This window comes from Denticeps clupeoides, chromosome 6 (genome assembly GCF_900700375.1).
Source record: "Denticeps clupeoides chromosome 6, fDenClu1.1, whole genome shotgun sequence".
NCBI lineage: Eukaryota > Metazoa > Chordata > Actinopteri > Clupeiformes > Denticipitidae > Denticeps > Denticeps clupeoides.
The window spans coordinates 7,069,260-7,080,091 of NC_041712.1; the positions used below are offsets into that span (position 1 = coordinate 7,069,260).

The 10,832-nt window shown below is 47.8% G+C and overlaps 1 protein-coding gene across 2 annotated transcripts; it reads right to left on the reverse strand.

Moving 5' to 3' along the window:
• Positions 1-1,352: 1,352 nt before the first annotated feature.
• LOC114792268 (zinc finger Y-chromosomal protein 1) lies at positions 1,353-9,478 on the reverse strand. Of its 2 annotated transcripts, XM_028983236.1 has the most exons (8): positions 9,078-9,478; positions 8,031-8,127; positions 7,208-7,540; positions 5,373-5,522; positions 5,094-5,213; positions 4,421-4,555; positions 3,557-3,700; positions 1,353-3,051 (listed from the first exon to the last, which is right to left on the reverse strand). In XM_028983236.1, exons 2-8 carry the CDS (start codon positions 8,095-8,097, stop codon positions 1,733-1,735), a joined length of 2,268 nt encoding a protein of 755 aa, XP_028839069.1. In that variant the 5' UTR covers positions 8,098-8,127; positions 9,078-9,478; the 3' UTR covers positions 1,353-1,732. The 2 variants fall into 2 exon arrangements, with proteins under 2 accessions (XP_028839069.1, XP_028839070.1); XM_028983237.1 differs by lacking the exon at positions 9,078-9,478 and having other exon boundaries at positions 8,031-8,934.
• Positions 9,479-10,832: the final 1,354 nt, after the last annotated feature.

Sequence of the window (10,832 nt, forward strand, 5' to 3'; positions counted from 1 at the left end):
AATCCTAGATACACTGAACTATACAACATTTTTCAAATGGTGACAAAATAAATAAGAATTAAAAGAAGAAGGAAAAAAGAAAAAGACCACGGGGGGGAGGTCAGGACAGACAGGAAACAGACAATTCTGTAGATCGGTGAAGACACCTATCCTGACTCATGGCATTGGTCTGCAGGAGAGACAGGGCAGTCTTGCCCAGCCAGTGACGCTGCTGTTCCGAGGACTGTGGCCACTTCACCGCCGTGAGCTGAGCCCAACTGAAGCGAAGCCGCTGGCCAACGGCAATGGATAAGAGCTGGGTGTGGCGCAGGTGTTCCATCAGACTTCCTTCACACTCTCTCTCACACACACACACACACACACACACACACACACACACACTGAGATCAGACTGTAAATTAATACTTTGAATGTTCGCAGCCACTGAAAAATGTGCAGTCAAAGCAGTTCTGTCCTTTATGGGAAGATCAGAGTGGTTCCTCACTGGAAGTATTTGCAAGTGGGACATATACACACACACACGCACACACACACACAAAAAAAAAAAACACACGGTCATGATCATGGGACCTGAACCTGTGGCTGCTGCTAGTGTGTGAAGGCTTCAGGATACAGGGCACTTCTTCACACACATACAAAAAAAAAAAAAAAAAAAAAAAGACATGGTCACAAACAGAACACACACACACAGACCCAAGAACGCAACCAGGAACACTCGGTCCATGCAGGTCACAGTGAAAAGTGACCCTCAAGTTACGGACCTCCGGGGTCCTACTGCCCTGTAACTCAGGTGCACAATCTGTTACAACACTACCTTATCATAAAAAAGCTTTATGTGTTACTGCATATGTACTGCTATGGGTGGAGTTGGCAAGTGCTTGTGATACTGAGTCCCCATCTCCCTGATACCAGAGAGCTCTGCAGCTCTCTCCTCTTCCTCGCTGCCATACAAGATAGTCACACACTTAAAACCAAAACGAACGAACATGATTGTTGGCCTGGAGATTAAATATATTTATATATATTTTTTAAAAAGAAATATTTGCTTCTCTATCGGTCAGATGAGCCTAGTGAAACATCTGCAGGCTGAAGAGACGTCAAACGGTCCACACCGGTCTAACCTGGCATTCTGGTTAAAGAGGGCTAGTTTCGTCCACGGTCTCGCTCTCTCTGTCTGTCTGTGTGGTCCATCACCAGCTTTGGGGCCATGCAGATTAAAGTGCAAGACTTAGCAGGGCTGGGTCACCTGATTCCACCAGTTATGTACAAAGTTCACACGCTGCAAATAAAAACTACTACGGAAGTTCATTAAATGCAGACATAAAAAAAAAAAAAAAAATGGGAAAAAAAAAAAAAAAAAAGTTCATGAAGCCAATGTTCTTGGAGACCACAAAAATATGGCCATTCAACAATGTGAGAACGCTGCTGTGTGTGCAGCTGACCACAGACTGGACACACACACACACACACACTCATTCATTCATCTGTACAAAGTTGCTTACCAACACGCACACTCGGAAGCGGGCGCACACACACTCACACACACCCGAATGTGACAGGGCATCTGACACTGAAGGTATTGTTTGTTGTCAATGTCGATGTTTTTCTCTTCTTTTACAGTGAGAGCCGTGCAATTGGTTGCCGTACTTTAGTGTCGCCGTGGAAGTCATGATGCAGTCCGCCAACATACTGGCAGAGGCACAGAGGGGGAAGGGCTGACAGCAGGGTGTGGTCACTCCGCCTGCACCATATCCTTATGGTGCCGCATGATGTGCTGGTTCTTCTCCGAGGGCCGGCGGAACCCTTTAGAACAGAACTCGCAGCGGTGCGGGTAGTCCTTGGTGTGGATGGAGATGACGTGGCGTTTGAAGCCCGAGGCGTCGCCCGTGCTGTAGTCGCAGTACTGGCACTGGTACACCCTGCGCTCCCGGTGCCCCTTGGCACCGCCTCCTCCACCCCCGCCCTTCTTCCCTGCTGCGCCGCCCCCTAAAGTCCTCTTGGGCGCGCTCTTTTCCACCGGGGCCTGCGGTGGCGGCGGCGGCGGCTGCGCCGGTTGCTGCGCCGGCTGCTGCTGGGCCTGTAACTGCGGGGGCGGCTGCTGCTGCGGCTCCTTGGTGTGAACGGACAGGATGTGGCGGCTGAGGACGAACGGGTCTGCGATTTTGAAGTTGCAGTGGCGACACTGGTGCAGCTTCTTGGTGCGGTGGGCGGCCGAGTGCTTCTTCAGCTCAGAGGGCCGGTGGAAGCCCTTGCCGCAGATGGCGCACTTGTGTGGGTAGTCCTTAGTGTGCACCGAGATGATGTGACGTTTGAGATCGCTGGAGTTGGAGCTGCGGTGGTCGCAGTGGGCGCATTGATGCGTCCGTGCCTCCTCGTGTGTGGTAGCGTGTTGCGCGAGCTCCTCCTCCTCGCTGAACGTCTGACAGCAGCGCTCACATTTGTAGGGCATCTCCCGACTGTGCTTGGTCTTCACGTGCGTCTTCAGGTTGGACGAGTCGGCTGACTTGTAGTCACAGTACAGGCAGGAGTAGGGCTTCTCCCCGGTGTGTGTTCGCATGTGTTTCTTCAGCTCTGACGGGTGTCGAAAGCCCTTGCCACACTCCACGCAGATGTGTGGAAAGCTCTTGCTGTGGACGGCCAGAAGGTGGCGATTCAGCAGGCCCTGCTCGGCCGTCTCGTAGTTGCAGAACTTACACTTGTGCATCTTGGTGGAAGCTGGAGGTGGCGGCGGGGGCGGGGCCTTTTGCTCCCTGTGGTGATGCTGCAGCCGGTGGGAGAACAGCGCCGCCTGCTGGTGGAACTCCTTTCCGCAGGTCTCGCACTCGAAGGGGGCCTTGGTGCTGAGCGCGTGTACCTCCATGTGGTTGTGCAGGTTGGCCTTCTTGTTGGTGATGAAGTCGCAGTCCGTGCACTGGTACTTCTTGCGGCTCAGAACGTCCTGGTGGTGGTTCTTGGTGTGCCGTTTCAGGAAGCCCCTCGACTTGAACTTCTTGCCACAGAGCATACAGGGGTAGACTGTTAAGGGCTGACCATATGGGCCAATGATGATGGCTTGGGATTAGAAGCAGAGACAGAAAAAGAAAATGGCATTATGAAGCATGCCATCAGTAATAAAATAACATCACTACAACTGGATTCTGTATTTTCTATCATCACTTTATCATCATTTCATACCTAGTATATATAAGGCTTCTAAAACAATAATAATTTCAATTATCCAGTGTCCTATATAGTTGGTGTGGTGAAGATCATTAGAAATGTTTTCTTATTGATAATATATTAAAGTTCACAACTTAATTTATGCTCTGATTAATGAGGGTGATTCAATGCAGCATCACTTGTAGAGAGGGCTGGTAGTAGCCTAGCGGGTAACACACTCGCTTATGAAGCAGAAGACCCAGGTTCAAATCCCGCTTACTACCATTGTGACCCTGAGCAAGACACTTGCTCTAGGGGGACTGTCCCTGTAACTACTGATTGTAAGTAAGTCGCTCTGGATAAGGGCGTCTGATAAATGGCATAAATGTAAATGTAGGGGGTTCCAGTAAACGAGTACCTGTCTGAACCTGTCGGGGTTCAGCACGTCTCTTGTTTTTGCCGAGTTGCCGGTTGAGTTTGTCGACACCATCCGACTCGTCGATGTGCAGAAGAGCACTTGCTGCACCGTTACGGTTCTCACAGCCCTCACTGTCTTCTGCACCTGGTTCATAAACACAAACACAGACCACTATTTTAATACTGATCTTCAAGAGTTAGCCAAGAAAAAAATACAAAACATTTAACACTAACACGCATGTCTGAACTAAAGTGAACAACGGATGCTTTTTACAATTTATGAATGGTCAACTACTCATATAATTAGAGAAATGTTGTTTATTTGAGCACTGAGCACAAAATACACTTTTGCTATTGTTGACAATTTCTTAGTTTCAGGTGCATAATGTTACGTGATTTTAAATATTGAATACCTAACCCTTAGCTACAATAATAAAGTAAATATGTCCAAATAAAAAACAATTTTTTTTTTAATGTATACATTTTATATGTTCATTAAATGTAATAATGCAATTGAAGGATATTTATGGTCAAGTGTTTTGCTGCCAGAAGGTGCAATGCATGATCAGAGGATAACAGGTGCAAAGAAATCTATAAATTTTACAAACAAAACAGTGACAAATGATGCCCCAATTTTTTATTCAAAATTAATAATTACACACACAATCACCAATAATCCCACCATGTTAAAACAGAGCCTGTGTGCACAAGGGTTTGCATGCAAAATGTACCCAGGTCTGTTTAAGTCATATAAAAACAGTCAAATAAAAACTATGCTCACTATAGATGCGGGTATTTGAGTAATCTTACCCATCCAATCCCTGGTGTGTGTAGTCTTGCGTGTGTGTGTGTGTGTGTTACTGACCATATGCAGCCGCCCAGGCCACAGGCATGAAGTCCTTGCTCAGGGCAGTGCTGTCATACGGACGCTCGTGGGACACAGGCTCCTCCCCCCCAACCACCACCTCCATATACACCTCATCAGAGAGTTTAGACACACCTGCACACACATATATGCACCCGCACACAGCACACGTTAGACCAGCACTCGCTCGCACACATAGAACCCCCCCCACCCCCTTCATACAGCTCTGGAGGGTGAAAAAAGCATTTATTTCTCAGTTTAAGGACTAAAATATTCTTTATATTCAATTAGACATTCTTTAATAGGCTACTAAAATCGACAGAAGTGGTTCTCAAACTTTATTTGGTTGAGCTGATCCATTCAACACTTCATTGTGTTATACAATGTGCGGTGGTGTTAAAATAATGGAGATGAAAGAATGGCTGCTATAGAAATGATTGCACTTAGAATCTTTCTATTTTTTCCCATATTTTTACCCATGCTAATCCAAACCAGGAGGTTCCAAAAATTCAATAGTTTATAGGAGCCCTGATAGACCTTGCAAACGCATACAAAGAACACAGACACAATACCCCACATTTAAGCTGTACGCACTCTACAGCCCACACACACCACCACTCTCATAGTGAACACATGATCTGACACCATGAATAAAGTGTGACAATAGCATTACCTTGAGTGTGATGGCCATCTCCGACTGACATGTACACCATCTTCTCCCGCAGTGGTCGACCAGAGGAGTCCGTCAGAGCTACACCTTCTGTCTCACCATCGCCGATGTCCACAGTCTCCCCTAATTACACAGAGAACAGAGAGAATATATATATGTGTGTGTGTGTGTGTGTGTCATCTGCTAATATGAAGATAATAAAGAAATTCTCTCAACGGTTTGATTTATCCTTTGTGTAAGGTTATGCTTATTTTTAGTTCATCTACTGGAACCAGCTCTTACCCATATCATCTTCCCCAGAGTCAGCTTTGAAGATGTACACTTTGATGACCTCTTGTCCCTCCTCATCTTTTTCCACCTCCTGATCTTCCACGGCTCCCTCGACGGTCACCTCTGCTCCATCACCTGATACCATTTTACCTGCTTCGTCCACTGGGATGAGGGGAGGGGTGCAAATTTCACACATTTAGGTCACACCATTTTCTTATTTTTTTATTGGGATGGGATGACTGATGTAACCTCCCAGCTACAGCTAACTTCTGAGCACACAATTAAGCCATATCAGGGAATAATCAAACACATGTATCAAGCATTACAAACAAATTTACTGTTACCACGGTAAACACAATTACATGCTTAAAATCTACATATTTAGTTTACTTTAGATAGCAGAATAGTATGTTAACATAGCAGAGAAACTGGAATGCGAGCCTTAGTGTAAATCTCAAGCAGTCAGGGTCCTGTGGGAGCAATGCAGGTTGCATGGACCTTAAAAGTCCGTTTTGTTAATGTTATGTCCCCTAATACTGTATCTGAAGTCTCCTTATGAAATTAAGCCTTGGTGCAGAATTACAGCCACTTTGATATAGTCCCACAATGAGAATTCCCAGGACGTGCGGTTTTTGTGTCTGGTGCTTTAAATGCTAATGAGGAGGAGAGCGGCCTATAGAAGTTGAGGCGGCATTGGTGGAAATTACGTCATCAACACCATTCACCAACCACAATGTTTGGCACCGACAGGAAGTCGTGTCAGCGTTTTTCCAGAAAAAAAAAAAAAAAAAAGTCTCGCATGATGTAACAAAAAATGTTTTATTTGTGCTCATTTTTACATCCAATCGCCAGCTGGTTGTCAGTGTTTTTAATTACAAATTATCATAAATTGTTTTGTATTGTCTAACCATTATCTTTTGGGTGTGCATTGTCTGCCAACGCCCCCGCTATGCCTACAGTCAAGGTCCAGCTCGACCTTCAGCAAGTTTACCTCTACAGTGTCTTTTGAGTTCACTGTGCAAAAGGTCACAAATATATTAGTGCCGGGCAAGTCAACGAGTTATTATCACATTAACGCATTATTTAACTAACAACTGTATTATTTTATTGCACAATAAAATCTGAATACACATCCATTTACACCATGGCTTACAGGAGGGGTGTTACAGGAGGGCTCGGTATGGGCGTCATTACATGAACCAGAACAGAGAACACATGTTGGACAGTAAACAGACATACGGAAACAGAGCAGAACTGTCAGTCCGCACGAAGCGGCGGCTCTGCGTCCGTCGTTTAGGTGTTTCGTGAGCATGTACGAGGTCGTATTACTACTTGTTTGTCCCACATCTTGTCGAGATGACAATATCTACAGGCGGCAGAGACTGTCTAAGTTAACACTGGATAAGGAACAAATGCAATATGACGTGCTGAGTGGAAAAACCTTGCTGTTATGAGCAATTTCGGTACTTATTTTATTCTTTTTTTTATTTTAGTTTTAACTTGAGCACTTGTGTTTTATTTTATTTTTATGAGCTGAAATATTGCACCTAAAACATCACTATAAAGATTATTTCATTATAAATATTAACTTATTACTGAATGTTGTTCATAACAATGCAGTCACAGATGCATTTAACCAAGATTAAAATGTTTGCTTGTTGCGCAGCACTAAAATATATATACAATATTACATGCACAACAATGTTGAAGTATTCTAAACAATTTCAACTGCATTACTCACTTATAATGGAGCAAGTAAGACATTTATTCCGTAATGTGCATGAATATTCATTCTAAACCCTCACAACACTGTAACTTTGCCAGGTGAGAAAGAAATGGGAACTCACGTGAGATCATCAGGTAATTGCCACAGGCGTCGGAGTCTTGCGCCTGTCCATCTGCCCCCAATACATCATCGGATATCTCCGCCATGGCAACGCCTTCCTCCTCCTCATCCTCCTCATCCTCCCCCTCTAGTGACATCACACAGGTCTCCACAGCAACGCCCTCATCCTCTTCACAGTGAACGTACTCTGCAACGACATCTTCAACGGCATCCTGGACGACAAGCTCCTCGGGAGCAAAGCCATGGACCGCAACACCCTCCCCGTCCACCTCAGACACCAGAACCGTCTCCTGCAGCTCCACCACAAACTCCCCCTCTCCGCCGCCGCCATCGTCTGTAGAACACACCAGGATAAGGGTCATAATAGGGTCACCTTGTTCTATTACAGTGTTTTTGTATATTTGCAAGGATCACTCAGACACACACACACACACACACACACAAGGGGAAATGGAATTCAAAAGAAGGCAAATCATCCCATTAACACAACTGTTGACTTAACTAACTAAAGAATAGACATTGTAACCAACTGCATTTTCCAATCAGCCAATAGAGCCGCTGTACTCTATGCAAGCGTAACTGTTCAGATGCATAATTTACAAAAAAAAAAAATAATAATAATAGGGCATGCAAAGCAGCCCATTCCGATCAAATGCTGGATGTAGTTTGTGTGTTGCTGCACATTTACATGGTGTGGTTTAATAGTACAAAAATGTCCATGGCTTTAGCTAAGGAAGAGGGGACTCATTATTCAGAACAAAAACGACACTCTCTCTCTCTCTCTGTAAGATGAAAATTTATTTAGTCCCTTCCAGAAAGATCACCTGATCCGTGCAATATGATCTTGGGCTCTTGAGAATGGAGTGCCAGCCTTGCCACATCTTCATCCATTGTCCTTACACCTCATTTGTCTCTGCAGACCTGAAAGCGCACAAAGGCCAATCATAAAACAGAGCATCCTCCCATCCTGCCTCGACGAGTGACAGGCCTATCATCATCATCATCATCATCATCATCATCATCTGCACAAGCGTTATGGGGCCGTTTGGGTTGTTTTTTGGGTCCATTTTAATGCGTCTGCCACGCATTTATCTCTCGGGCTTGACACGAGATGACACGACTCGCCCACAATGCGTCACGCGCGGGGTGTCCCCTCCAGCCCGCGTCCCCGCTGCTGTGGAGACAAAAGGTGGACGCGGCGCGTCGTCTGCGACGCAGTGGCGAGATGCGCGGCCGGCGCCGCAGCGACGCCGCAGCCGCCCGAACGACGGCGCTTCACGGGAACGAAACGACTGCAGATCTGGACCCAGATATAAAGCGGCGGCGGTGAAAAGCTGGCGGGAAAAAAAACGCGCACGCGACTGGAAACGAACCCGTAAAAAAAAAAAAAAAAGAAAAAAAAAAGAACCAGAAGGGTGTTTTTAAAATGTCTCCAGCCGATATAAATCCCTCCCACAACGTAACCCGCTCCGTGCGGCCGACATCCTCGCCTCCTGAAGCGGGGAGGTAAACATGGCGCCCGGCGCAATTTCCCTTTCACCGAAAACAAAACCTCCGGCGAGCGCCATTTTGGGGGGGAACGCGGAGCGGGCGCCGAGACGCCGGGACGGGCAGACGCGCCGCGCCGTCGTCGCAGAGCGCGACCTTCCGACGCCGTTCGGCGGTTTCGCCCTCCTCCCCCCGCGGTTCTCAAGGCCCGACTGCGGCCTCCTTCAGGCCCGCGGCCCGCCAGCGAGACGCGGGCCCCGCCGCCTGCGCGCCGCCCTCCGCCCGCCCTCACACGCGAAATAAAGCGCCGGGGCGCGCACGGAGCTCCGCCGTCGGCCGGCGCTCGCCGCGCCGCCGCCGTTCGCTGCAGCGCCCGCGCTTACCATATATCGGGGTGCGGTGCGGCCTCAGCGTCGCAGCCGGTTTTCCAGGCCGTTCGGTTCCCCCAGACTCGGGCAGGGCTCGGTCGGGAGTTGGTCGGCGGTGGCTGGGCGGGCCGCTGAGGCGCAGGGAGGGAGGGGCCGAGCGCCTCGGAGCTCCGCTGCCACTCAGAGTCGCGCAGCAGCCCCCAGCTCCGCCAGCGCCGAGGCCGCCGTCAGCGCGACACGTCACAGCCCGAGAGGCGCAGGAAAACGCGGAAAGGGGGAGAAACGCGGGAATGGCCGCCGGCAGGCCGGGGAGCTCGGGCCCCGGCTGCCTCGCCGCTGCGCCCGGGGGGGGGAGTGCGTTCCGCCAGCGGGGACCCGCAGCTCGGCTCGCTTGTGCCGCGTCGTGCGCAGAGTGTCCGGAGGTCGACGTCGGCGCCGGTGCGCGGATTTGCGCGCTGCTAGCCGGCTAGATGCATGCTGCGCATTAACGCGCACGGTTTTAATCGTTTCGGTGCGTTCGCGTTTTCGTGCACATTGCGGGGTTAAAATGCAGTTGTCGTGGTTGTACGTAGAACAAAATACGCCAAATTACCGAAAGCTGTTTTCATTCTCTTCTGGGATTATTCCTTATTCCGGTTTTTAAATAGTAGTCCCGCTATATGATATTAATTGGTACGGTGCACATGTTTTGAATATAAATGATTCAGTAATGCGACGGTTTTGTCCAAAAATGACAATGTCTATTCAGTCATTTTTCACCCCCATCCTGAGGCATTGTAGTGTTGTGCTGAGGAACGTCATTACAGAGTAAGTATTTGTGATTTTGTGAGGGTTGGACGGGGGACACTGACTAGTACTGCACTTTTCCACAAATGTCTTCACGTTGAGTAATAGTATTCGAATTATTATTATTTTGCGCCTGTCTCGAGCGCTTTTGCTCTTGATCCCCTTCAAATGAGCCTAATCAATAAATTTCCTTTTCTTTTTGCTTTTATCCTTGTCTGTGTGTCCTTGACTCATCATTGCGGTAGAGGTGCAATATTGTGTGTCCTCATCATGGCCGTTGACAAGGTTTTTTACTCCCCGTTGGCCCTTGTCTCGACGAAATTATTGACACATTCGGACGTGAGAAGTCCTTCGTGTCCCTTCCGCCCAGTTGTCTGCTGCCGCAGAGACCCTGGATCCTGTCCCAGCAGCCATCAAACAAAATGCAAAGGGGCAGAAGTGGCAATGACTTCACTTTTAAAGGGCATCCACAAGCCTACACTCACCCAGTTCAGGTTCAAGTCGCGCTTTATTGTCATTTCAGCTACATACGTTTCTCCTGGTTGGTAGTGGCCTAGTGGGTAACACACTCGCCTATGAACCAGAAGACCCAGGTTCAAATCCCACTTACTACCATTGTGTCCCTGAGCAAGACACTTAGGGTTAAGTTGCTCCGGGGGGGACTGTCCCTGTAACTACTGATTGTAAGTCGCTCTGGATAAGGGCGTCTGATAAATGCTGTAAATGTAAATGAAAAAAATGTAAATGGTGCTAAAGGTAACATTTAAACAACGTTACATAGAATAACAGCACAGGGAGTATTAGACTGCATAAATACCAGTGAAACAAGTCACGAAGGTGCGGAGTACCAATGTACAGGTGCAGATACGTTCTGAGGGCCTACTTCTCGGATATCTTTAGGTTGTTTGGGGAAGTTCACACGAGCACAAGCAGAACCTTGAAGTGTTGTCCTGGACCAGAATGCAGAGCCGGCAGGTCTTCTTG